This window comes from Dermatophagoides pteronyssinus, unplaced genomic scaffold (assembly GCF_027571235.1).
Source record: "Dermatophagoides pteronyssinus isolate colony J.1.1.1.1 unplaced genomic scaffold, Derpt_VIB-CSIC_2022.12 sq0009, whole genome shotgun sequence".
NCBI classification, from domain to species: Eukaryota; Metazoa; Arthropoda; class Arachnida; order Sarcoptiformes; family Pyroglyphidae; genus Dermatophagoides; species Dermatophagoides pteronyssinus.
The window spans coordinates 1,375,241-1,402,244 of NW_027461533.1; the positions used below are offsets into that span (position 1 = coordinate 1,375,241).

The following is a 27,004-nucleotide window of genomic DNA, read 5'->3' on the forward strand; positions in this document are numbered from 1 at the left end:
TTACATTAAACATGGGGAACAAAAAGAGATTCATTTTGTTCAAAATCAAATGTTTCAAATGTAATTTATTTCATTTCATTTCCTTTTTGGAATCTATATATTGAAAATGTTCATCGTAAATGAGCAACATAAAATTATTTAAAATAAATTAAATTTTTTCTGACTTGAGAAAAAAGTATTGAAAAAAAACATTGTACAAAATTTGACGATTCAAAAAAAAGTGAATATTGATCACCAGGAAAAAAAATTGAACGAACGAATTGCGATCATCAACCAACCAACCAACCAACCAAACATTGTATTCAATAATCGTTAAATAATGTTGAAGAATTTTTTTATTATTATTATTATTATCGTCGATTCCCATGTGTTTTTTCCTGATGTTGTATGTATGTATCCATGTTTTTTTTTTTGTCGATCGAAACGAAATAATAATAATAATAATAATACTTATTTTATAACAATATATTAACCACCATATTGGTTAGTAATAATAATAATTTTTTCTTGTTGAAATAATGGCTTTTTTTTCCCAAATATCAAATACTGGATCAACCAATAAATATAAAAAAAAACATCATCGTAATTCGTATTGGATATTCGGATGAGATTTATTAGTTTTTTTCAGTATGTGTGTGTGTGGTGAACAAGGGAAAAATAATAATTAAATTAAATTATAAATTGAAAATCAGATCTCTGTTTTTATATAATATTTAAAATCAAACATTATTGGAAAAAAAACTAATATTATTAATTTCATTAAATTACATTATTGATCAAATTTTTTCACTTTGAATGCACCACCTTTTCGTAATTGTAATTTATTATAATCTTGTTGTTCCATATGTATACGTCCTAAAGTTGTACCAAAAACATCGACCGATATATTTTTTTCTTCGGGTTTTCTTTTCTGGCCTTGTTTTCGTAATACAGCATCTGGTTGTTTCAATGATTTTTTAAACTGATCATCCGGAGCAAATTGTGTACGTCGTAATGTGAAATCTACTCGTGGTCCAATCTCTTCCAATTCAACACGAGGTAAACGTGAACCAGATTTTTTCAATAATATTCTATATGAACGCATACTAATTATACTATCAATTTCTATGAAATGTATTACATGTTCTAAACCATGAAGATTAATCTGTTCAACATTAGGTCCGGTAAAGAAATCAAGTAATAATGATTTTATTCGTTGATGATCGGGCATTGTTTCGAACATTTGACCACTGAATAATATGATTGGTTTAGTACCCAAAGTGATTTTTGGTTTTTGAAATTCAGACAATGAAAGATAATTATTGAATTCAAATTCAGCCATATCAAGAACATTTCCATCATAGGTACGTCCAATTACAATATTATTTGGACGTTTTTTTGAATTTGATGCATAGGCAAAAAGTGCACTATCATTTTTTCTGGACACAAATTCAATTGATGAAACATCATTGAATGGTTGCCAAGATTCTTTGCGATTTAAAAATACTGCATTTGGTTTTTTAATTGCACTGAAATCTTTTAGTAATTGAACACCTTTTTGATTAGCAGTTGAACAACGACACAATACAGCACGTTTAACATCTTCAATTAATTGTGGTTCACGTTTTTCAAGAATTCTTTTACCACGACGTGTTTTAGGTTTTTGAATTTTTCTAATTAAACTTTGATCAGCTTTAGGTTTTGCCATCGTTTTTGAAGAAATAATTAAAAAACTTTCAACTGAGTCAAAAATTGAGCGAGAATGAATGAAAAAAACACACGTGGTTTGTAAATTTGATTTGAAAAAGCGCACCATCTATTAATGAAATCAAGAAACAGCAACTGACATTCGATTTTGTGCTACAGAATTCAGAATCCAGAATATAACACACACACACTATTAGATCATATTTTTTTTCTTACTTTCTTTCTAAAATCTCAGTGTTTTTTTTCTTTACTTTGCTTTAAAAATTTAAAAATGCATTATAAGTGCATTTTTTGTTTGTTTCTATATTGCAAAATAATCGCTTAATAAAATATTATTATTTGACTTTTTTTTAGTTTGTTTTTGAAAATTCTGTTCACAAAACAATGTCAAGAAAAAAGCAAAAACAAACAAAATCGCATTACAGTATTTCGTCATCATCATCAAGAAATCAAGTATTTTATTAATATCGGTTAAAAGAATGGATGGTTTTATATGAAAAGAAAGTAAGTAATTTTGCATAATTTATCAGTGTTTTTTTTCGTTTTTTCATGTTTCGTCAAAGATCGAAAAAAAAATCTTTTTTTCTGTTACATAAACTAGCTCGGAAATTTTCCACGTATTTCGCAAACAAACAAACAAACACAAAAAACACCGATTTCAATCAGTAAGTAACTTCTGATGGGGAATATTTAATCATATTCATATTTTAATTCTTTTTGTAAAAATTACTATCATTTAAAATGTATCTCTTCGCAATAATTTTTTGTTTTCTTTTTGTACTTTGTTAATTTTTCTTTAATATTATCGCACAAATGCCTTCGGGCAGCGTGTGTTTAATAAAATTTATTATTATTATTATTAATCATATTCATAACGTTGGTTGGCTTAAAAACAAGAAGACCAAAAAAAAAAAAATTGAAAATAAAAAATGTAATCCGAATAAAAAGAAAAAAAAACATTACCAAATTCTTTGTCAAGTGTGGATATACATTGTCATTTTTGTAAGTCAATATTCATTCATTCATTTTTTTTCGTTCTAAACAAGATCAGATTTCGAAATTTTCAAAAAAAAAAATTAAAACGAAAAATATTTCCACATCACATTTCTTTCTTTTTGTTATTTGTTTTTTATACCTGCTTTTACAGTTAATTTTTGCCATTAATTTCATTATCATAATCAATCCATAATTCATATGACATTTTCATAATAAATTGAAACATTTGACGACCCGACATTTAATAGCTCAGTTCTTCATCATCAAAATTAATTGTAGCAATTATGCCATTATTCCGGTGATTATCTTCTTGTAAATTATGAATATATTCTATAAATCTTTATTTTTATATGAAAAAAAACGGAAATCCGAATTACATAAATACCGACGACGATGATGATGACCTTAGTCATGGTTCATTTTTTATTATCATTTTTGGATTTCCAGGTTTTCCAGGTTTGGCCTTATTGAAATTTATTTATATTTTTTATTTCAAATAACATTACCAATTCGATAAATGAAAATGAATGATGAAAAAAATTGAATCCGAATCTCTTTTTTGTTTCACACGAACAGATTATTCAATCAAAAAATCATTTTGTTTCGACATTCAAAAAAATTGATATTTTCGTTTGTTTTTTTTGTTCATGTTTAAAATTTCAAATTCATATCGAACATTGAACAAAAAAAAAAAAAAAACAAACGAAAATTGATCGATGTTGATTTCTTTCCAAATATGAAGAAAGCAAAAAGCAAAAACAAAAAAGAAATGAAAATATTTTCTCCGTCGATGTAATAAATTTTCAACAAAAAAAAATTACGTTTGTCTTGAGGAAATTTCTCTTTTTTTTTGTTGATATTCGTTTCTTGTTGTTGTTGATTCGGCAATGTGGAAAAATTTTAATCAAAAAAAAAAAGAGAATTTTTTGTTCAAAAGTTAGTTTCTTTCCATTTGATTTGATAATAGGTGGCTGGCGGGTAGTTTGCAATGAAAATATTTTCAATTTGGTAAAAAAAAAATTCGTTATTGTTTTTCAATTTTTTTAAAAATAAAATTTTGCTTGTTCTTTTGTCATTCTTGGATTCACTGTAACATTAACATTCTTCAGCCATGTAATTTCGATGAAAAACAATAATTAATTTATTGGTTTTGGGTTTTTCTTGTTTTTTTTTTGAAATTCTTGCTCCACGTTCATTTGACGTGAATGTTCTTTTTTTCATTGTGTTTTTCAGAAAAAAAAATATTCAAGGTATTTTTTTATAGTGAATTTTATTGATATATTTACGCTCTACATGACTACTGTTTTCAACAGACACATCATTCTGACATCTGTTCCGTACTGTATATATGGTTTGAATTTAAAATACAAACCAGACAAACAAACGAATTGAACAAAAAAAACATTTTGAATGTTTTTTTCTCTATGATACCCTTGACATTTTTGTTGCGGAATGTTAAATTCCAAAAAAAAGCTGAATAGAATTCCGAATGAAATGAATCCGTTGTAATTCATTCATTTATGAAAGCCATATGATGATGATTTTTTTTTGTTTGGTTTCTGGTCTTTTTTTCAAATATAAATATTCATTTATCGTCTCATTCGAATGAGAATTGAATAGCAACACTGAAAATGAAAAACTAACAAACATTCATGAATCATTTTGTTCAGAGAAATGAAAAAAAAATTAAGTAAGTCAAGCATTACAACGAGAGAATAATTGTGCTAATCTCACTACATAGATAGACAAAAACAACTAATGAATGATCATCTATTAACGGAATGAAATAGTTTCATATTTAATGTTCAAATGAATGAATGAATGATAATCAAGTATTAGAATAGCAGAACGATGTAGAAAAAAATACATCGTTAACACTTGTTTATCATTTTTGGATCATAATTTATCAATTGATAATAAAATTATTTATAAGTACATCAAGATATGACTTATTAAACAATTGAAAATTACAATTTGTTGCAACATTCATGGATTTTTTTTCTTCAATAACACTTAAATTCGTTCATGTTTATCAAATACACACACACACACACAACAAATCATTTGATTCTACAAACATTAATCAGCAGTCACTGCAGTGGGAGAAAAAAACTCATGATAATTAATGCCTCTTTTTTTGTTTTTGTTTGATTTTTAATGAATGTCGGAATTTTTTCTTTTTCTCTTTCTTTCTTTTTCAAATGTTAAATATTGACATTCGTTTTTTTTTCTCTCAATCTATATTCGTTACAGGAATGAATCACAAAGTTAAATCGACAGAAAAGAAAAATTTTAATTGGCTGTCGGATTCTTTAAAAGAATTTTTCTTCCCTCAACTGTTTTTTTCACTTATTTCATATATGTGATCTTAAAAATGGTGGTAAGCAACCAAAACAATTCCCAATTAAACCAACCAAAACTTTTTTTTTATGTTGAAACAATTGAAAAAAAATTGAAAAAAAACAAACAAACACAGGAACAAAGATTTTGACTAATAAATATCTAATTGGAAATGCCAAGACAACAAAACAAAACGAAAAATAAGAAGATGAAACAAACGATTTTACGAACATTCATTTCATTCTTTTTGTTGTTGTTGTTGTTAATTCTTAAGTTTGATTCTCATTAGAAATTGTATCTGTTTTGTTGTTGTTTTCTTTTGAAGAATGGATGCATGGAAAAAAATTTGTTTAATTTCTTTCCGTTTACTTTCTATTTTAGTCGATTTTAGTGTGGATGCACGATATTTGTACATATAAGAGAAATCTAAAGAAAGGTTGAACAATGCATTCTGGTAATAGAAACTGTATTTAGTTGATGTTGGAAATAGGAAATCCTTCAGTGATGGGTTAATATAGATGATCATACAGGCATTGTTGTAAAAAGAAAAAATCACAAATAATTACACACACACACAAACTATCCAACATTTATCTTCATCTTTCATTTTCTCTTGTGTTGTATTTGATTTTAGACTCATTTTTGTTGTTGTTGTTGATATCCGTTTATATTTGAAATAATGAGAATCCGATAGGATTAATCATTTCAGACAAAGAAAAAAAAATTGAGAAAATGAAAATGATGCTTCATCATTTTCTCATTTTTACCCTATGATCGTTTTTTTTTCTTTCAGTTTCATTTTTGTTTTACAAAATGAAACTGCAAAGAAAAAAAATCCCTACAAAAATAAATGAAAATAAAATGATGAATTGCTATTGATTTTATTTCATTCTATAGATAAATCGTTTGCTGGTAGGAATTTTTTTTTTGTTTTTGGAAAAAAATGATTGCAAAATAATATTATTATAAGTTAAATCGATATAGAAAGTGAAAGAAATTCTTGAATTCACAGATCAATAATCCATTGAATTTCATTTTTTTTCAGTTCAGTTTTGCTACAGTAGGTTATTTTCTTTCTAGGTAAATCTATTTTAATTATATCTATGATTAGTTCAATCATGTCCTTGCTATCATGAGGATTGCCCAGGATTCCAACTGCAAAAAAAAACAAAAACAAAATTCAATTTGTTTTGCCCACTGTGTCAATGATCTTCGTTATGAAGAATTTCATTTTTTGTTTCAATCAGGAAAAAAAATTATCAAGTACACATTCTACATTGTTGGAAAAAATCTTCAGACCAGAAAAAGTTTAATAATGTCACGTATGATGGAGAATTTGATTTGTTCAAAAGTGGCCATCGTGTTCATCTGCAAAAACAATTTGAAGAATAAAATGAATTGAATTTTATTTTCTGTGCCCAGAATTTGCATCATTTCAATTCAGACAAAAACCAAACAAAAACAAAAAATTCAATTAGATTCGGAACATTGTCTGAATGAATATTTCAATTTTCAATTATTAAGAACAAAATGAAATTTTTTTCTTTCTTTTTTTTCTCTCCAGAAAAATTATGAAATTTCATTGTCACTGAAATTCCGGAGAAAATACAAGCAAAATTTAATTTCGAAAATTTTCTTCAATCTATCTTCAAGGCTTTCTGAATTCGACAAAAAAAATGTCTTACATGGATGTTCAATATGGCAAAAAAAAAAATGTTTGACAAAAGTTTATTTTTTTCCAATGAAAAAAAATTCTTTCAATCAATATGTAAATAAGAAGAAGAAAGAAAATTTTCTATTGACATTATGAATTCATAAATATCAAATTACAAATCCGTTACAAGTGCATTTTTTATCCACAGGAAAATAAAGTGATCAAACAAACAAACATACATTACGTTGATTTTTTATTCGATTTCCAAAATTTTTACAATAATTTCGATTATCATCATTTTATGAATTTCATCATTCATTCGTTTTTTTTCATCGTCAGAATTCAAATAATAATCATTATATTCATTATTGATTATTCGTTACTGTAACTGATGATCGATGATGAATGTCAATAAAATGTTTGAAGATAATTAAATAGTTTATGTAAGTATGTTACTGTTATCGAATTGTGTATCTTTTTCATTCATTCAAATCAATTATTTAAATTTTTTTTTTTCGCCATAAGGCCATAGGCTCTACGTTTTTCTTTCTCTTAACCTAATTATTTTTCATACAAAATGATCGAGAATATTCTCTTGATAGAACAACGTTTAGAATTTTGCTTGAAGAAAAAATAAAATCAATTTCTTTTTTTGGCAAACTTTGTAATCATTACAATTTTACTTTACGAATCTTACTTCATCTTATTTTGTTTGATTGTCTCTTCTTTTTTTTTCTTTTAAAAAAAGGAATTTGTTTGTTTTTCCACAAATGATTTCTGATATTTGGTTATGAAATCATCATCATCATTAACGAAACTTAATGGTTTCGAAATCAATAAAACAATACGAACATTTTAATCAGAACAAATCATTTATTCAAATAAAACAAACAAACATTTGTTAAATTGAAAGGGGCAAGTATTATAAATTTTAAATCTAGTATTATATATTTTACAAAACAAACATACATCATATTATTATTTTTGTTAGATACTACTGAATTGATTTTCTTCATCTTTTCGGCAAAATATATAGGAAGAAAAAAAAGGATTTTTAATGAATAAAATCCCTAGCTTCAACTAAATTGATGTGATTCATTTTGAACACGACTTCCGTATGCCATCGATACGATATTATAAGAATCGAAAAATCGATCCACACAATGATTTAAACATTTTGTTTCAGAACTATCCAAAGTTGTTCCCGGTTTGCTGATACATTTTTCGAAACATTTGTTCGTTATTTTGGATAAAAGCTCCTGTATAGTTGCAACGGCTATCTGCTCTTTTACGTTATCGATCAATTCGGCTTTTTGTGTCGATGTTAAATTGTTTGAATCCATTATTGATTATGATAAATGCTATAGGATCAAAAATCAGGTGAAATAGACTTCGACAAAAAAAAATATGTTAAAAATCACGTGCGATCAATGAAGATTCTGTTCATGATTCAGAGCCATCTAATGACGATTATCTGGAATTAAACATCAATACAATCGATAAAATTAGAATCATCACATGTTTGATTTGGCGGATCATTTTTTTTCGATAAAAATTCCAATATTTTGAATCGATAATGAATAATCTACGTTTATTATTAAATTCATCATCACAATTGTTTTCTCAAATCAATAATGTAATAGTTCCAACATTGATTCCGGTCAGATTTCGTCGTGTATTCCCAATAATTCGTGGTGCACCTAGGCCACTACCACCAAATATAGTTCGGCCAGAATCTTCCAAATATAATTGGATACCAATCTATCCATTAGATAATAAATATACGATTAAACCACTCAAAATAAAAAAACTTGGTGGTCGTCATCCAGAAACTGGACGAGTTGTAGTAAAAACTATTGGTGGAGGAAATAAGAAATACTTTCGCTGGATCGATTATGAACGTCATGTTAATCCAGATGGGTCACCACGAGAGGAAAAAGTTTTCAACATACGATATGATCCTTTAAGGTCTACAAAATTAGCATTAGTTGCTGGAGGTATTTTAACAATTTTATCACTAACAACCATTATTAAATCTGTTTTCTAAGGTGATCGTGTCCGTTGGATCGTAGCCACGGAGAAAATGCAAATTGGTGATATTATCCGTACTTATTCAGATATACCACGCAATCCTATTCGACCACGTGAAGCTGATTCTCATCCTATTGGTGCATTACCCATTGGTACTAAAGTTCATAATGTTCAAATAATACCAAATGAACCGAAAACAACCATACTTTATGCTGGTCAATATGCTGAATTGATTCGACGTGTTGGCCGTCGTAATTATCTTGTTGAAAGCAGAGGAAAACGTGAATTTTGTATTGATCAAACTTGTATGGTTACAGTCGGTTGTTGCTCAAATCCTTATCATGATGAAATTGATCTTATGTGTCCTCAACGAAGACGTTGGTTGGGAAAGCGACCAAAATCAGGTGCCTGGCACAAAAAAGATGGATATTGTGGCAGGAAAATCCATCCACCGAAACCTGTACGTGATCATTTTTCTACAGCAATGATGTTGCAAAAATCTGGTCAAACAATGTCGGAAATAACGAAAGAAAAACAAAAAGAATTCTATGTTATTGAATGAAAATTATTGCCCTTTTATTATTATTATTAATATAATTGTTGTTGGCCCAATCGCAATTACAAACAGTTTGTTTGATTGCTAATAGAAATATTAAAATTTGTCAAATTTTATCTTGTTTTAATAGCAATACAATTTGACAATTGTCATTTGATGAAGAAACTGAAAATCTAAAATTGCCACACCATTTTTTTTTGCCATTTTGTGGTAATCATTCAATCACAGTATGGATAACATATACAATGACATTGAAGATAGAATATATATTTATCATTAAAATAAATTTTCTCTCTTTTTTTCCATAAAAATAATTTATTATTTTTTCAAAACAAAAGAGATTCCTTTATTTTTCAAATTTGATGAATGTTGCACTAAGGCAACACTTTTTTTCGATGATGATAATGATGATGATTATGTGAAGAGTATAATAATATTTGGATGGTATGAAATAATTGCCGTGATTTCAATGATGATGATAATGAGTTGCGTCGTCCACTATCGAATAACACTATGTAAATCTCTTTCATTGTCATTCACACATACATTTTAATTGTTTTCGATGTCTTCATTAACATAATTTTAAAGATTTTGTTGCTATTTTAAGTGTTACTGTTGTCAGCAAAAAAAAAAAACCAATGGCTATTCTTATACTCATCATCAGAATGAGACATTTGCATTTTTGTCATACCATCACCAATCCAGACAAACATCAATTCTTTATCTAAAAAGATTACAAATTACATTACAAATTTTCAACAAGATAAATTCAATTTTTATAAACATACATTTTTTTGAAAAATAATCACAATTATTTCGAACATCATGTCGAAAATATCTGTGTATTGTTTTATTTGTTTATTCTTTATATTCTCTAACATTGGTTCATCATTATTGAATCCATTTAACAGAGATTTTCTTTTTCTACCTAAATTTTCCAAACATGGTCGTTTACAAATGGAAAATAGCCGACCACATTTGACTCGTACGGTTATTTATAATCGCGATAAACTAGATCCGGCCAATCAAAACGTTTATCAAGATTCGGCTACATTAAAAACTAAAAATCATTCGGGACAATCTGGAGAAGATGTAATTGAAAGTGATGATTCAAAATTTCCAAGGTAATTTGTCGTAATTGAACTATATTAGTAAATTCAAGAAATAATTTTTATTTTCATTAGTGATTCAGCCAATCAATATGTACCAGTAAAGGTGACAAAACAAGAATCAAGAACAAATCCAAGTACATCGCCTGATAGCTCAGTGCAGAGTAATAATTTCCAAAATGACAAAAAACATCCACGAAATCAATTTGTTGATGCTGATGAATTTTTCAGGCCAAAACCGGATGGCGAACGAAATTCAAAAAATCGTCAAAATTCAGATCCTTTCATGCAATTCGAGAAAGAATTTGAAGACATTTTCAAACTTGATGATTTTAAAGATTTTTTTAATACTCGATTTATAATTTGATTAAAATTGTTATTTTTCTTTTTTTCTAACAATCAATTATGAATGAAATATAACCGAAATTAAAACATTTAATACTGCAGATATTAATGATTTATTATTTTTTGATTAATTATGCCTCAATTACGTTTACCAAAACCAAGAGCAATCATATTTGATATAACTGGAACTGCTAGTAATACGACATTCGTAAATAGATTTTTAGTTCATTATCTTCGAATTAGTGTTAAAAGTTTTATCGGTATTAATTGGGGACATGTACAAATAAATCGTGATATAAACATGTTAAGAAAAGCTGCCAGATGTAATCCAAGTTGGCCACAAATTCCTGATACAGATTCATTGGAATTAATTCAACAAGCCGTAAGCGATTTGGTCAATTTCCTAATTGATAATAATCTTGATTGTTTGGCATTTGCACAATTAAGGTATTCTAAGAATAATTAGATGAAAACGACAACTTAAAATTTTTTTTTCTTTTTTGAAATATTAGATTTCATGTTTGGTTTGATGGTTATGATAAAGGTCTTTTAAAAACACCTATCTATTCGGATGTTGCTATACAGATGAAAAAATGGCGATGTGATTATAATATTCCATTATATGTTTATAGTCAAGGTTGGGCCGAAGCAAATCGTGTATTTATGTCCCGTACAAACAATGGTGATATGTCATTATTGATTGATGATTATTTTGATACATCAATGGGTATGCCAACAGATCAGGCAACATTTAGAAAAATTTTAGAACAAATTCATCAATCACCAAGTGATGTTGTTTATTTGACAAAATCATCAGCCGCTGCTAAATGTGCAAAAAATGTTGGCATTTTTTCCATATTAGTACTTACACATAAAAAAATGCAAGATATGATTAGTGAAGATGATAAAAAAGAATTGATCATCATTCGTACAATGAATGAAATTGAATTTGAAACAATTTTACAACAGCAACAAAAAAATTAAATAAATTTTTTTATTTACTTCAATCTCAGAATATTTTTTTTCTTAAAAACCAATTAAATTACTGATACTTTTAATCACACGATTTGTAAATGTTGTTGTACGATATATGGACATAGATAAAGAGCTTTGAACGGCAAACAGCCGATTAATCAGACGATCACATAATTCGGGCCTATTATAGATAGCCATCATCGATTGATCATGAATGTTTGATGGTATTTTCAACATTGGCCATGATGAATATTTAATCTGATTTAAGGATTTACCCGATTCAAAATCATTAAGTATTTTTGGTATATCTTCTACATAGATAAGTTTAACCAAATCAGTATGGAAATAACGAGATACAAGACCAAGATTTCGACAATGATTGTCGGTCATGGTTCGTGATTTTAATTTTCCAAAATAATTATGTCCAATTGTCGTATAGATGATAGCTGTTTCGATTGTAAGCACAGCAATATTTTCATCGATAAATTCAACATATAATGAACGTTTACGATTCGTTACAATTTGCATATGTTCACGATGTGTTCGTAATTTTAATTTAAGATTTTTACGATTTGTAGATCGTCGTAATGATTGTTTACCATAAGTATGATTGCCATTAGATTTCATTTTTACCAACATCTCTAAACAAGGATGGCAATTATAAAATGAATTACATTCATCATAACATTAAAATAAAAACAATTACCTGTCACATTTTTCTTTGGAAAGGTAAATAAAATAAATGAATCGTTCGACTAGTCAGAAGAATTCGGTTGTGATTAGAATGAATTGGTGAGGTATATGTAAAATGAATGAATCAGGAAAAATTTTGTTTCTTCCAATCAACCAAAAATTGCTCGTCAAATTTTTGTCATGTAAACAAAACTAATCAATTCAGTTATAGAGAAAAAAAATACATATGGCACACGTGGAACTATGGAGACGACTCTTGTTGGAACCAGTTTGGAACGATTATTATTTTTATTGTTTTTTGTTGTTGTGGTAAAAATAATAATAATAATGGCACCACCGGAACACAGTTCAATAAATGTTTTGAAAATTTTAATCTACAAATAGATGGCGCAAGTTGACTTTGAGTTCAATTTGAAAATAAGCTCGTTGTATTAAAATTGGTCGTGAACACCGAAATTCGGTTAAAATTCGAATCATATTCTGATTCGAATGATTTAAAAAACAATCAATAAAATCAATCATCAAATCTGACAATAAAAACAGAAAGTTTTTCACTCATGAACATTGTTGTAGCTAAACATCATCATCGTATTAGGTCATGGCAATAAATGGTAACATAATAAAAAGAAATTGTTGCTGCGTAGGAGAAAATATATTGCATTTTTAAAAAGAGATATATAAATCTCTCCATATGTCTCTCTTTTTTTTTCTTTCGTTCATTTTCATATTTACTTCACCAATTTTGGTCCGACAAAAGTCAAAAGTTACAAACAAAAAACGCCAATAATTGAAATAAACAACATAAACGTTTGTTTGTTTGTCTAACGTTTAATTGTAATGAATAAATAACAATATGACATCCATCTATAGTTGCCGCATCAGAATGTGTTCCTATCACATCACAAAACTCAGATCTAATAGTATTATTGTCATATTGAAAGAGTTTATGGTGATGTGGCTCTTCGTTTTTTGTTTTGTTTTCAAACAATGCCATTATTTGGCAGTTTTTTTGTTATTGGACAGATAAAATGTGCAAGTAATCGAAACAAAAATATGGAATAAAATGATTTTAATTTTGAATAGAATCAATTGGTGTTTGGAAAAATGATGAATGATTCTGTGTGTGTGTGTGTTTTTTGTCAGTGATCGCCTGTTTATGATGAGTATGATGTATTGGTAAATCAATAGAATGTTTGTATAAATCTGTGTATGTCAAAAAAGTGTGAATTCCTGTGAATAAGATTTTTACGAAACGCTAGAAATGGCATTTGCTGGTGATCCCATCTGTGTTAATACTTTATCCAACCATAATAATGCTCCATTAAGATGAATTTCGATCCAACATGGTGTAGATGTTACATCCTGACGATGATATTCAGCACCCCAACCTTTAACAAATGACATACGAATTGTACACATTTTGACCAATTCAAATACGGATTCAAATCCTTCATTAACAGCATTGGCCAACAGACTAGCAAATTCTTGATTGTCAAAAATTTTCAACGTACAGTTGTTTGGTATTTTGCACACAGTAGTTGGATGAAAACCATTCGAACGATTACAATTACGTGATTGTACAAATATTGGTGAATCGGATAGACATTCGGCAAAAACTTCACCACCAACATACCATAATTGTACACCTTTACCAATATGTCTACGTGTATTTTCTATTGTTGAATTTCTATTAACATTTGACAATAATCCTAAACAGTAACGATTGTTATTATTGTTTGGATCAGTAAAACCATCAATCACAATCTGGCTAGTTGTAGCATGAAAAATTTCACCAACTCTTGTATTAAGCTCATAATAAGCTATAGAACACCAATGAGCTGGTTCATGATATTCTACACGTTGCAATGATCGTGAATGATGTTCCATCGGTCGGTGTGGTGTATATGGCGGTGGTGAATCAGCTTGAACTGAAAAAAATAATCATTAGTAAATTGACAATAGTTCATTTAGGGACATACGATTATAATTTGGTGATGTTGGTCCATTCGATGATGGTGATGGAGCATTCATTGGATAATTTGATGGTGGTGATGGAGACATAAGTGAATTATAGGATGCTGGTGGAGATGGTGATGACATCATTGAATGAGGAGATGGAGATGACATCATCGAATTTGGTGATGGAGATGATATCATTGAAATTGGACTACTACCGTTAGTCATCGAAATGTATTTATCATTTTCATATCCTCCATTTGGAGACATTGTTGAATCTTGAATCTGATTAAAAATATAAAATTTATTGTTTGATTATTTTGGATTTAATTGATAAAACTTACGTTTCGAAAATTAGACAATGGTGAATTGCCCGATTGAATTATATTACCATTCATATTGCCGTTCATATTACCATTCATGTTATCATAAAATCTTGGCACAAGAACAGGTGGCAAAACTAGATTGAATCAATTTGAAAAATAAAATGATTATGAATTTGGCAATAATAATAATAATAAAAATTACTTGGAGATTCTACACGGCGATAATGATAAGGATTGATGCAAACATCTTTTTGTTTTGATGAAAATGGATATTGACAACGTTCATCAGGTTTAAGCTCATGATGAGATTGTAGATCGGGCCAACGCCAAACACGACAATAGATAACATGTGGTAAACCTTTTCGATGTGATACTTGTAAACGTCCATCCAATGATCGTGGTATTGTAACACATTTTGATGGTTGACCTGGATGTGAAAGTGCATATTCAAGATCTTCAAGTGCACCTTTACTTTTTTTCAATCGTTTTACTAATGAATCAACAGCTTTTTCAGCCCATTTTTCTTCTTCATCACCTTGTTTCCATCCAAGTAAACGTTTTACATATGGTGATGATATATTGAATAATGAATTGAAAGGCATATTTCACTATTAAATTTCAATGTTGATGAACACTTAATAAGAGATTATATTTAAAATATTGATTATGATGATGATGATGATTATCAAAATATTTTTAGTTACGAATTCGTCGAATGTATGAGATAAAATGGCCTAAAACATGGAAATCAAATATACTGAAGTAAAAAAAACAAACAAACAAACAAAAAATTAAATTCAAGTTAAATCATAAACCAAAATTCCAAGAATTTTATTCAACAAAACAGATAAAATAGTTAATTTTTGAATCATCATCATCATCAATGTTAAAAGAAGAACAGTGTGCAATATTGAATCAATCACAAATCAAACATAGTCATCATCATCATCAAAAGAAAGCCTTAAGACTCCATAGATATACATGCAACTAAATTTTTCTTTTTCTTTTTTGGTTATCATTACACATTGCTCTTATAAGAATGAAAACGATAACAATAACTAAGACCAACCAGGTAACCAAAGTGAAAAAAAATAGGAAAAATGATTAGATTTGTAACAACAACAAAAAGAATTAGCATTCATCACTTGGCTAAAACGATTGCCGGTTATAAAGATAAATATCCATCGAAAGGAGAAAAAAAATATGATACCTTTTGATAGGTATTTAAGTTAACAAACAAACATTTCTTACCAAATTTTCGATTATGAGTGTGTGTGTGTGTGTGTTATGTTGGTGTGCGTGATACACCTGTTGAACACAATGCAAAGGGCAAATGAGATCAAATAACAAAAGAAGGTATATTAGTTAGTTGATTACGTTTGTTTTACGTATTAATTGTTAATAATTTTCTATAAGAATAATGAATTTTCAAATATTATTGATGCTATTGAATCATATCACAAAAATATTTTCTCTTGTCATCCAACTTGTGATTTATTGTTGGTTTGGGATCCGTTTGTTTCTTTTCACTTTCACTCTCTCTTTCTAATCATCAAATCAGGTAACCAATGGTAATATGGATGGTTTGGAAGAAAAGAATAAGAAGATCAATAAAAAAACAAATACCTTTTGTTAAAAAAAAATTTGTTTATAATGTGTAAAGATCATTCATTCAATAATAAAATTAAGATGATGATGATGATGATGAAATGCAAATGAAACAATTACAAATGAGTACAAACACATACAATGATAATGAATTTTTATCTGATTTTGGATATTTATTTTAAATTAGATTAGAAAACAAAGATGATGATTTGATTGGAATAATTTTTTTTTGTTGTCGAGATCAAAATCACAGTCGTATTGAAATATTTCGAAATTGAATAAAGATAGAATTTCAGATGATGATGATGATGATGATGATGATGAAATAAAATGCTAATTTCTTAGGTAATTGGAAACAAATGGCACTTGTTTACAGTTTTTTTTTGTTTTCGTTGAGTGGATTGATTGGTTTTTTTTTCGGGATGTTGATTCGAATTATTATTGAACTGAAAAAATGGTTGAAAAAAATTGGCGGCAAAATTAACCTTATGTTATTTTGGTTGTTGATGATTGTTGTTCTGTTTGGCACATTTTTTTTTTTGTTGTTGTTGGATTAAAATATTCGAATGTTCACCTGAACACAAAAACCGATTGTATTTTCATATCTAAAATTCATAACTTTCTCTTTTTTTTGGAAAAAAAAGATTAACTTCAAGATTAGCAGTGAAAATTTTGTTGACCGTCGTGCAATGAAAATCAAAACTCGAAATAATACAAGTGGTTGGTCACATACACACACACACACAGAATTGAAAAACATAAAATGAAAAGTTACGATTAGATTTTTTTCTTACTTGATGGACAAGAATTCTAAATGGTTCGAATGATTGGACTTGTTGTTGTTGTTTTTGTTGCTGATCATCATCATCATCATCAAGCACATACCACTCTGTATCTTAGGTTTTCAGAAACAAGAAAACCAAAAAAAAAAAAAAAAAAATACTTGTTGCTTTGCGTGTGTATTGTGTGTTGTGTGTTTTGAACACATTTTTTTTCTCAATTCTCGTGCTATTCCATATATATGAAAAAAAAACGAGTGGGGGGAGTATGGAAACAAGAAAATGCCAGATTCGAAGCCAATGTAAAAGAGCCGGGGTGTCTTGTCCTTATCCTACTTTATTGCTTATGTTTTTATCATCAACAACAACAACAATACTGTCCATAGTTGTTTTTAAACGTTTGTGGTCTTCGACGACGACGACTACGACGACTTTGTCTTCATACTTCCAACGAACCGACCGAACGACCAACTTGAACAACCAATCGAACGACGACCATCAAGAAGCATAAGAAAAAAAAAGATCGTCTTTTTTTACATTCGAATTATCATTCGACTTTTGTTGTTGTCTTGAAAGATTTTGAATATTTGTTGAATGTTGTGAAATGACGAAGAAGAAAAAAAAACAATTTCGATATTTGCCCATAAGGCAAATGTATACGCTGGTCACTTTATTTTTCTTATTTTGCTAAAACAACTTTCAGCTTAAATATCGAATGGAAAAAAAGAATCTTAATAAACGAAGACAAGCATTGAATATGACCATATATACCAGCCATGACTATTATCATCATCAATCGTTATTTTTTTCCTGCTAACATTCAATTCAATTCGATCGAGGGGCCATTTGGACCTTTCTATACAAGATTCGTCTCGACTTGAAATGATCGGGGAAAAAAAACTTTTAAAAGTTTCGTTTTCGTTTATTTATATGATTTTTGTTTCCTTCATCGTTCTTTGTTCTTTGCCAATGGAGAACAAAAAAAAAAAGTGGAAGCTAACTCATAAATGATCAAATGTTAACAACGACAAGAAAAACAGAAAAATGGTCATATTCTTTTTAGGTTGTTTTGATCATGAAATAAAAAAATGATTACGACGACCTTGTCCGGTCGTGTGTTCATCATGTGTATGTACAAAAAAAAATGATAAGATGATGAAAGGATTTTCGTTCAAAAAATAGAGATAATGATGATGATGATGATGAGAAAAACATTCATGTTATATCATCACATCTGATATGATGATGATGATGATAATGATGATAACAATTTTTAAATCTTTCACATTACATAACCAAAATATAAACAAAAACAAACATTATAACGACAGCTAAGAATAAAAATTTTCTAATTAATTTTGAAATTGTAAAATTTTTTTCTATATTTGTATAAGCTGATGAACATAAACTTTTTTTTTAAAAAAAAAGCCGCCGAAATATTCATGAGATCATTTGTGTTGTTTGGTCATAAGAATTTTCTTCATCAGACAAAAACTAAAGTTTGATGGATTGATGGTACAATTTAATTATCCATGTGCGTGTGTTTGTTGTTGTTGTTTTTTCTAGGAAAATTATTTCCATACACCAAATCAAGATTCCAAAAACAAAAAAAAAATTAATCTAAACCGACAACGGAACAAAACTGTCTGACACACACACAATGTTCATTTGCATCAACGAAGAAAAGAAAACATTGTTTCAATCGTTTGTTGTTGTTGTCGTCGTCATTCGATATGATCAGCCAAAATTCCATGGTTCATGCTTGCATGTATCAGACAGGAGGAAAAAAAATGAAAGTAAGGAATGAAAAAAAATCTCATATTACCAAATGATGAGGAGAAAGAGAGAGAAAAATGTGTAGAGCAAAATGTTGTTTTTAGATAAACAATGTTTAAATGTTTTTTTGTTTTTGGTTGTTATTATTACTAATGATGATCGAGATGATGATAATGATCAACAAATAGAACCAGAAAAAGAATCTAAATGATCGTTTTTCTGAAATTGAATTGTTTCAAGAATCATCATTTGAAAGCAAAACGAAAACGAAAAAAACTCCAGATTTGAACGACATAATGATATTTACCCTCCTTTACATAAATGGATAAACTAAAAATTGTTGACATAAAACCTATTATTATCATCAGTGATGAACAACAGAGTGAGTGAGAGCAAAACAATTCGTTCAATAATGATCATCATCATTGGTTATAATTAAAATAATGTTTTTTTTTGAAAACCTTGAAAATTGGATTGAATTCAATTCAATGAATGAATGAATGATTGTTATGATAAACAATCAAATTTACATCAATTTTTTTTGTTTTGGTGGGGAAAAATTCGGGTCAACATTCGACAAATTCAACACTTATTCACAATACCAATAATTATAAAAAAATGGACATTTTGTAACTAAAAAAAAACAACGTTGTTGAAAACATTTTAAATGATCTATTATTATGTACTTCCTTTTGACGTTTCTGGCCTTATTATCATCATCGTCATCATAACTACGCATCAACAACAAAATGGAAACAGTGAAAATTCTATTAAATTATCATCGCTTGTCAATAGGAACTTAGGAATTTTTTTCTGTCCTTCCTACTTTTCATCATTTCAAACGATGCAAATTTATTATTACTTTCTTACTGCTTGGCTATAGCAAATTCTTTCGAAAAACATCATTAATAACTTTAGTTTAGTCATTTTCGATGATCGATTCAATCCATCCATCACTAACAGTTTACCAAAAAAAAAAAAAACTTTGCCATAAATTTTTGAAGAAAACAAAATTCATCAACGACCATAAGTGTTGACGGCAATGATAATGGTGATGACGACTTTTTTTTACGAAAATAAACCTAAACAACTTTGATCAATATTAATTGAAATTAAACTAAGAAAAATAAAATCAAAATACTAAAAAAAGTAGAAATGCTTGATGGTTCATGTTTGCAAAAATAAAGCATCCCAAATTCAATGAACTTTTAACGTTGTTTATGTTTGTTGTGTACAGATGCAAACATCGAACAGGTTCTCTTTAATTGTTTATACAAGTTTTTTTTCCTTGCCTAATCAAAATGAAAATCATGTGTGAAAATTGGATATTTTTCGATTTCGATCCAATTCGTATTTGTTAGTTGTTTTGGTTTCCCTTCATCAATTTATTTTTCCCCATTCCAACCGAATTGCTAAATCAATAATGTTTTCTTCGTTGAATGATGATTCACCTTGATTTCAAAATTCCAAAGTCTAGACAACAGGTTTTTTTTAGTTGCTGTTGTTGTTGTTGTTGTTGTTGTTATTCTGCCCTAACGATATTTGGACAACAATAACGACGACAACAAAGTCGTCATTGGACCAGTATTAGTCGAATAAAAGTCCATTTTCAATCTTCTAAACATAATAAAAGCGAGAAACCATAAAATCTAAATAACATATCGAACCTGTACAACGATTATGTTTGGGTTGACAATGATGGACGTCTATTTTAGTTTTCAAAATCTTTTTTTTCAAATAAAGAAAGGGTTTTTTATATTTTCAATCGTATAAGGTAATTTGCCTGAGCCAAAAGTTGACGACAATAGATTATGATGATCGATAACGACAATCACAATAAACGTGCGGTAAATTTATTGGCTGAAATGTCACCGAGATATGAAAAATTTCCAGGAACAAACTATGGTTGTTTTGGGCTAATTATATCGCTTAATAGCTTTTTTTTTGAAAACTTATTATTTTCTCCAAAGAATTGGTATATTTTTAAAATGTAAATTCAGAAACTATTGCAACTGTTTTGTTTGTGTTTTTCTTACATTTGTCTTTGTTATGATGTTATCTGACGCCATATATCCGGAACTATGGTTTATTTATTTATTTTATAAAAAATTTCTCAAAATAGATCGAAATTATAGCCAAAAGAATATTCTGCACTTTCATTTTTCATAATTGTTGTTGTTGTTGGTAATGATTCGAATGATGACGTTGTCATCAATGTCAACACATGTGACACAATTTTCCGTTCATAATAAAACAAAAATATCCGATTTTTGTTTTTTTCCGTTCTTAATCTCCGTATTAAAGAGTTTACCGGATTTCTGTTCATTTTTCACACTTGATTTATGTTCTTGTTTTGTTTTTTTCTTCGTTAAATGTGTCAATTCTGTTTTGTTGTTTTTTTCCACTTGAATAACAAAATTAGGTCATTTGATTTAAACCGATTTCGTTTTTTTTTTTGAATGTCAAGGCAAAAACAATATCCAAATATTCATCTAATTGATCTCATGCTAAAAATTGGCAATCGATTCTACTCAAAATCATTGAAATCCTTGATTGTTTTCTGAATGAATTTTATGATTTTTTATTGATTTGATTCAACATAAATATTGTGACATTCTAAATGTGAACATTAATTTGTGATTTTGTTTTCTTTGAAATTTCAATGATTGATTTATTGATTCTTTAAAAAAAAATTAATGACGATTCTGTTGAAGAAACATTGTTGCAACACAGAAAACAAAACAATAAAACAATTTCATTTGGATACAACGATTAATGGAATTTTGAAAAAAAAAGATAAATTTTGTTGTGTGCTTTGGTGTGTAGGCGTAACGACGCCTCCATCATTATTTTAGAAAAAGTTTTCAAAAAACCAATTGACGTAATTCATCGAGGGCATGTTCTTAGGTTATTGTTTTTTTTTGTTTTGTTGTTTATGATTCATTTGTTGAATACAGATATACGATGTGTGCAAAAAGAAAAAGAATCTTCGCACCTCTTTATCCATATTACTTCAGAAAAGATGATTATTATGACGTCGATGATTCCTTTTTTTTGATGAAGAAGTGGCATGAAAAACAAATTATAAACATCACATGTCATGTATAAGTGAAATGGTGTTATTGACATACTTGCCATATAGAATTCTTCTGTTTTTTTTTCAATGTATATTTCGTTGGCATCGAAATAATAATTCCAATTCATTTGAATTTTTATATAACAAATTATAAATGAATGAGAATGAACGAAGAAAATTTTATTATTGTGTAGTGTAGCTGAATTGAGATGATGTCTTTGTTACCAAAAAAATTCCTGTTGATGCCTGATGTTTGTGAAAATTAAGCCTTTTATATAATAGGCAATTTAGCATACAGAAAATAATCATTTGAAAATTCTGATGTTTATTAGCAACAAGTCAGACAAGCGTCAATCATATTATACATAGAGACAATTCTTCATTCAAACATTGTGTGTGTGTGTGTTTAATATCAGTTTCTTTTTTTCTGTTTGTTCAACAATCTTTTGTTTTTGTCATTCAATAAACTAAGTCATTCATTCATTTGTAAATGTGTGATCATCATCAAAAATGTTCAACAATCGGTCACCATTATCATCATCATCAACAATGGCTAGAAATTCGTTCAGTAGGATTAGTGATTATTTATGTGAAGAAATTCTTATGTATCTTCCACCCGAAGATAAAATTCGATTAGAATTTGTATCACAACAATTTAAACGAACCATTTTTAGACGACAATATCGATTTGTCATAGCACCAAGTTGTAATGAATGGTCAAAAGTAAAAAATATTCTTCTAAAACGTTTTGTTGGTGATTTTAATGTTATACATAAGATTGATATTCAATTATTCGATAAAATTTTATCAAAATTTCGTTACATCGATGATTTCGCCATCCATTACAATCTTGATACATCAAACATGGATGAAATATTTGAATGTTTGATGCGTCATTGTGTTCGAATACGAAGAATGGATGCTAATTTTTTTAATGTAAGCGAAAAAACATTGGATGCTTTTGGCAAACGATTTGGTCACAGTCTTCGTGTTGTTAAATCAAGCATTGTGAGCAATACAAAAATTCCAAATAGTTTTGCTCTATTAAAACATTGTTCAAATTTAGTTTCATTAAATGGTTCGGAATTTTTGAATGAAAAATTATGGAATAATGTTTTCAATACAATTCTTGATAATGACTATACAAATGATGAAAATAATGTCGAAACAGAAGCCGTTGAATATTGTGATGAATTTTGTTTGGAAAAAGAAAATTCTAAAGATGTTGTATTACCTAATTTAAAATCTTGTTATTTAAAAGTGATCAATGAAGAAGGTGTTAATCAATTGGAAAAATTTTCCGATGTCTATATGAATCGTTTGGAAAAGATTAAAGTCGAGCTTGTTGATTATATTGCACGACATCATTATATGGTAAATTTTATATTTCCATTAGGTATTTGTAAATTTCGTAATCTACGTGAATGTATACTAACATTAAAATATAATGGTGGTTATGATGCTGATTTTTTATGGATTAATAACGGTTTGGATGGTATTGCACAAGATTGTAAAAAAATTCAACATTTAGGTATTGATTTTATTGGACATCAAGATTTTTTCATCAATCATGTATTACAAGCATTAACCTGTTTCAAAACATTACCTCATCTTAGTATATCGATATCAATGTATAATAAAGGTCTTAATTTTCCTGTTATGCCATCATTGAATCAATTAGATCTTGCCTATCCACGTTTATATCAATGTACACATCTCAAACAACTTGTCTATAGTTTTCCTAATTGTAATGTTCTACATTTACAACGAATGTATTTTTTCAATGATGTTCTACTTAATTCGTTAATTGGATTGAAAAAATTACAAACATTAAGAGTTGGTGGTTTATGTTCACCTGATGTATCTACTATTGGTTTGAAAACATTTTTAAATGCTGCACCACAAATACGATCAATTGGTTTTGATACTAGACCAAAAATCGATACAAAAACATTTGAAATGATTATCGATTTTGTACAAAAACATGAAAATATTTATTATGATTTTGATTTTTGTCTACAAGATTTTGATCCAAATGAAAAAAAAGAATTTGAACAATTTTTCAACAATGTTCAACTGCCAAAAAATTTATCAATTAAATAAATAATTTTTGCATAATTCTTTTGAAAATTCAATTAATGATGTTTTTTTTTCTTTGTTAATTATAATAATTTTTTTTTTGTTTTTGGTTTTCATGCTTCAATAATAATTGTATAAAAAAAACACCCACCACTCAATTTATTTTTCTAATAAAATCTAAAATATTAACAGAAAAAAAAACAGTTTCTTTTCTGATCGAATGATTTGAAACGAGATAATATTTGTTAACTATGTTTCGGATTAAATTACCGAGAGAAAAAAAAACTATTTAAAAAAGACAAAAGGAATGCTCTCAATGAATGACGATTGTTAAATCAAAAATGAAAAAAAAATAAATATTTTTGGTATCAAATAATTTAGTGTCAAATAGTGGGAATGGGAACGAAATATTTTTTTTTTCTTGAATGTTATCCAATTCTTGTTTGTTTGTTGTGTGAAGTATGAATAAATAAAAAATACGGTCACACGGATGATTCAAATTCATCAAGGAGTTAAATTCCGATAGAATCATCAAATGTTATAGTGGTGGCTACAAAGTCAAGCAACAAAAAAAAACTTTCGCATAGATATTTTTTTGTTTTTTTTTCAAAGTATGTATGTGACAACCTTTCGTTTGTGAAAATCAAGATGTAAAAGAGACAAGGTTTTTTTAAGGTATTCAGAAAACAGATTTTTATTCCTTTTCTCAATCAAAGCAACAACAAGATTATAACATGAGATGAAAAAAATAGATTTGAAGAATGTGTCAAGTCATTAATTTTGTCTGGTAACAATAAATTAATCATTTCTATTCATCCATTTGGTTGACAATGAATTCACCCGTTATATACTTCAATAACAAATGAAAATATAGAGAAATTAATAATTAAAAAAAAATAGTGACGGAAGACAAGTGAAACGATAAAAAAATAAGGAAATTGAAATTTCGATTTTTTATTTTCTTATTCAATGATGTGTACATAAAAATCATATGGCTTTTAGCAACAACAACAGCCATAATTTCGTCATTATCAGGATTATTCTATTCGACGTATTTTTTCACCCAATCAAAAGTGTCAGTCGCATGATCTGTATTTACAAAACAAAATGTACAACTTTAAAAAAAAAAAAAATTTATGCGTTTTATTTCTTGTTTTTACATACCGGAATAGTATTCCAATCCGATATAATCATCGTAAACAGTTGATAGTTTTCTAAGAATAAAATCATGATTAAGTTCACCATCATTGAAAGGATTGTCACGAAGTGGTACTTGTGATATTTGTACATGTCCAATATGATCTTTCAATAGATCAATATAATGGCATATATTACCATGAAGTCGTTGACAATGATATGTATCGAACATAATTTTTAGATTTGGTTCATTTAATTCTTTCACCAGATTTAATGCATCGTCATATGATCGTAAATAGTATGGAATACCATTTAAATATAGAGGCTCGATTAAACACATTACATTCATACGATTAAGGAAACGTGCTCCTTGAATCAATAATTTTTTTGTTCTTTCATCAATAGTATTCGATTCAGTAAGGGTTAACATCATATGAACTTTACGGACATTCAATGTTTTAACATACTCTCCCAAAAGATTTAATTCATTTTCGAACTGTTTTTCTGTTGGAAATTCTGGATATTTCTTCATCAGATTGACGCTATTGATCAAAACAAATTCCGGACGAGAATCGCCCGCTTTTTCAATCACATTTTTCCAATCATTTAATGAATTTTGATACGGATCTTGAGCTTCAACTGCTTTAAATCGATAATCTTTTCTGCATAAAGAAAATCATTAAAAATATGAAATTGGATGTCTTATTACCTGTTAAGAATTTCTTTGTAACTCTCGATATGATCGGGTATATCTTTGAATAATGTTGTGAGATTGGCAGCAAATTTAAGCAGTTTCATTTTTTCCTTTTAGTAAATAATAAATGAAAATAGATGATAAATTTAGATGATTGCAACATTGACAATAAGAAATTTATACCTAAATTAATTGAGTACACATCAATCAAGACACGTAAGCCCCATTAATTTTAGCGTTTTGGAAGAAAAATTGATTTGATAATTTAACAAAATCTTGATTAGTCTTCATATCAACAACAACAACAACAAAAACACATGTCATCCTATCATTTATGAATAGCAAAAGAACAAAGCAAAAAAATATCAAAGGAAACAAAAAAATCAATGAAAATTTTAATAAAGTTCCTTTTAAATTTTAATAATAATCAAAATCTTCAAAATCTTCTTCAAAATATGATTCCCATGAATCTTCATCTATTTGATAAAGCATTGTAATTTGTCCATCATCATCATCATCATTAATTTCTTCATCAGAACCACTATTACATTTGAATCCTGGATCACCACCTTGTCCAAAATATTTTTGCCAGCCAGTTTTTTGTGTGAATATTGGTTCATTTTCAATTTCCATGGCTTTATCTTGTTGATCATCATTATCATCATCTACGATTATCGAATTGTCTGTGGTAGTTTCTTCTATTGTTCCTTGTACTGGTGATTCTTTATTCAAATCAATTCTTGACAAATCTTGACACATGGTTTTTTCACTTTTTTGATTTCCAATATCATCTTGTTCTTCATCATTGATCGATGACATTTTCCTACTAATATATAAAAAAACGAATCAATCTTGAAACTTTTTTGTTTCCCAAATGAAAAATGAATTTAAAGTAAACAAACATATTAATTGAATTTGAATTTTTTTTTAAGAATCGAATTATTCAACAATTAGTTCGAATATTTTTTTTCAATTCATTCAGTGCCTTAAATTAAGTAATCTCCAAGATATCCATAGTGATTATCATATCAAATTTTGATTGTTATGCTGTTGCTATGCTCAACAATGTTCCTTCCTTGATTTTTTTTTTTGAAAAAATAATCCATTATACATTTACTGCTATTTGTATCTCTGTATATTATCACAAATTGCAATAAAACTAGAAAAAAATTATTTGGAAAATGATCA

General features: G+C 28.1%; 9 protein-coding genes across 10 annotated transcripts; 4 read left to right on the forward strand and 5 right to left on the reverse strand.

Annotated features, from left to right (window-relative positions):
* Positions 1-586: 586 nt before the first annotated feature.
* Non3 (Ribosome production factor 2-like protein Non3) lies at positions 587-1,771 on the reverse strand. The gene has a single exon (XM_075821249.1). The coding sequence runs from the start codon at positions 1,685-1,687 to the stop codon at positions 770-772; it is 918 nt and encodes a 305-aa protein (XP_075677364.1). The 5' UTR covers positions 1,688-1,771; the 3' UTR covers positions 587-769.
* Positions 1,772-7,529: 5,758 nt separating this feature from the next.
* On the reverse strand, positions 7,530-8,160 carry LOC113799297 (mitochondrial import inner membrane translocase subunit Tim13-like). The gene has a single exon (XM_027349911.2). The coding sequence runs from the start codon at positions 8,017-8,019 to the stop codon at positions 7,753-7,755; it is 267 nt and encodes an 88-aa protein (XP_027205712.1). The 5' UTR covers positions 8,020-8,160; the 3' UTR covers positions 7,530-7,752.
* A 92-nt stretch (positions 8,161-8,252) lies between these two features.
* On the forward strand, positions 8,253-9,564 carry mRpL2 (mitochondrial ribosomal protein L2). The gene is made up of 2 exons (XM_027349906.2): positions 8,253-8,673; positions 8,725-9,564. Exons 1-2 carry the CDS (start codon positions 8,253-8,255, stop codon positions 9,267-9,269), a joined length of 966 nt encoding a protein of 321 aa, XP_027205707.2. The 3' UTR covers positions 9,270-9,564.
* A 336-nt stretch (positions 9,565-9,900) lies between these two features.
* LOC113799295 (uncharacterized) lies at positions 9,901-10,818 on the forward strand. The gene is made up of 2 exons (XM_027349908.2): positions 9,901-10,387; positions 10,448-10,818. Exons 1-2 carry the CDS (start codon positions 10,089-10,091, stop codon positions 10,737-10,739), a joined length of 591 nt encoding a protein of 196 aa, XP_027205709.1. The 5' UTR covers positions 9,901-10,088; the 3' UTR covers positions 10,740-10,818.
* LOC113799294 (enolase-phosphatase E1-like) lies at positions 10,813-11,724 on the forward strand. The gene is made up of 2 exons (XM_027349907.2): positions 10,813-11,164; positions 11,230-11,724. Exons 1-2 carry the CDS (start codon positions 10,851-10,853, stop codon positions 11,699-11,701), a joined length of 786 nt encoding a protein of 261 aa, XP_027205708.1. The 5' UTR covers positions 10,813-10,850; the 3' UTR covers positions 11,702-11,724.
* LOC113799296 (uncharacterized) lies at positions 11,692-13,305 on the reverse strand. The gene is made up of 2 exons (XM_027349910.2): positions 12,399-13,305; positions 11,692-12,333 (listed from the first exon to the last, which is right to left on the reverse strand). The coding sequence occupies exon 2, from the start codon at positions 12,329-12,331 to the stop codon at positions 11,744-11,746; it is 588 nt and encodes a 195-aa protein (XP_027205711.2). The 5' UTR covers positions 12,332-12,333; positions 12,399-13,305; the 3' UTR covers positions 11,692-11,743.
* A 134-nt stretch (positions 13,306-13,439) lies between these two features.
* Positions 13,440-16,190, reverse strand: Mad (mothers against decapentaplegic homolog 1). Its single transcript, XM_075821342.1, has 5 exons — positions 15,919-16,190; positions 14,870-15,424; positions 14,686-14,801; positions 14,365-14,626; positions 13,440-14,313 (listed from the first exon to the last, which is right to left on the reverse strand). The coding sequence occupies exons 2-5, from the start codon at positions 15,267-15,269 to the stop codon at positions 13,631-13,633; spliced, it is 1,461 nt and encodes a 486-aa protein (XP_075677457.1). The 5' UTR covers positions 15,270-15,424; positions 15,919-16,190; the 3' UTR covers positions 13,440-13,630.
* Positions 16,191-21,890: 5,700 nt separating this feature from the next.
* On the forward strand, positions 21,891-25,928 carry LOC113799280 (uncharacterized). Its single transcript, XM_027349892.2, has one exon. The coding sequence runs from the start codon at positions 22,417-22,419 to the stop codon at positions 24,007-24,009; it is 1,593 nt and encodes a 530-aa protein (XP_027205693.2). The 5' UTR covers positions 21,891-22,416; the 3' UTR covers positions 24,010-25,928.
* Positions 24,916-26,143, reverse strand: Gip (hydroxypyruvate isomerase-like protein Gip). 2 transcript variants are annotated; one of them, XM_027349893.2, is made up of 4 exons: positions 26,000-26,143; positions 25,832-25,926; positions 25,150-25,784; positions 24,916-25,074 (listed from the first exon to the last, which is right to left on the reverse strand). In XM_027349893.2, exons 2-4 carry the CDS (start codon positions 25,918-25,920, stop codon positions 25,028-25,030), a joined length of 771 nt encoding a protein of 256 aa, XP_027205694.2. In that variant the 5' UTR covers positions 25,921-25,926; positions 26,000-26,143; the 3' UTR covers positions 24,916-25,027. The 2 variants fall into 2 exon arrangements, with proteins under 2 accessions (XP_027205694.2, XP_075677467.1); XM_075821352.1 differs by having other exon boundaries at positions 24,916-25,100.
* Positions 26,144-27,004: the final 861 nt, after the last annotated feature.

Bases quoted from the DNA above. Each gene is read 5' to 3' on its own strand.
- Non3 (XM_075821249.1), bottom strand. From the start codon at position 1,687: ATGGCAAAACCTAAAGCTGATCAAAGTTTAATTAGAAAAATTCAAAAA.
- LOC113799297 (XM_027349911.2), bottom strand. From the start codon at position 8,019: ATGGATTCAAACAATTTAACATCGACACAAAAAGCCGAATTGATCGAT.
- mRpL2 (XM_027349906.2), top strand. From the start codon at position 8,253: ATGAATAATCTACGTTTATTATTAAATTCATCATCACAATTGTTTTCT. The intron at 8,674-8,724 runs GTATTTTAACAA...CTGTTTTCTAAG, and splicing joins ATTAGCATTAGTTGCTGGAG to GTGATCGTGTCCGTTGGATC.
- LOC113799295 (XM_027349908.2), top strand. From the start codon at position 10,089: ATGTCGAAAATATCTGTGTATTGTTTTATTTGTTTATTCTTTATATTC. The intron at 10,388-10,447 runs GTAATTTGTCGT...TATTTTCATTAG, and splicing joins GATGATTCAAAATTTCCAAG to TGATTCAGCCAATCAATATG.
- LOC113799294 (XM_027349907.2), top strand. From the start codon at position 10,851: ATGCCTCAATTACGTTTACCAAAACCAAGAGCAATCATATTTGATATA. The intron at 11,165-11,229 runs GTATTCTAAGAA...TTGAAATATTAG, and splicing joins TTGGCATTTGCACAATTAAG to ATTTCATGTTTGGTTTGATG.
- LOC113799296 (XM_027349910.2), bottom strand. From the start codon at position 12,331: ATGTTGGTAAAAATGAAATCTAATGGCAATCATACTTATGGTAAACAA.
- Mad (XM_075821342.1), bottom strand. From the start codon at position 15,269: ATGCCTTTCAATTCATTATTCAATATATCATCACCATATGTAAAACGT. The intron at 14,627-14,685 runs GTAAGTTTTATC...ATTTTTAATCAG, and splicing joins CATTGTCTAATTTTCGAAAC to ATTCAAGATTCAACAATGTC. The intron at 14,314-14,364 runs GTATGTCCCTAA...TATTTTTTTCAG, and splicing joins AACATCACCAAATTATAATC to TTCAAGCTGATTCACCACCG.
- LOC113799280 (XM_027349892.2), top strand. From the start codon at position 22,417: ATGTTCAACAATCGGTCACCATTATCATCATCATCAACAATGGCTAGA.
- Gip (XM_027349893.2), bottom strand. From the start codon at position 25,920: ATGAAACTGCTTAAATTTGCTGCCAATCTCACAACATTATTCAAAGAT. The intron at 25,785-25,831 runs GTAATAAGACAT...TTCTTTATGCAG, and splicing joins TACAAAGAAATTCTTAACAG to AAAAGATTATCGATTTAAAG. The intron at 25,075-25,149 runs GTATGTAAAAAC...TTGTAAATACAG, and splicing joins CGGATTGGAATACTATTCCG to ATCATGCGACTGACACTTTT.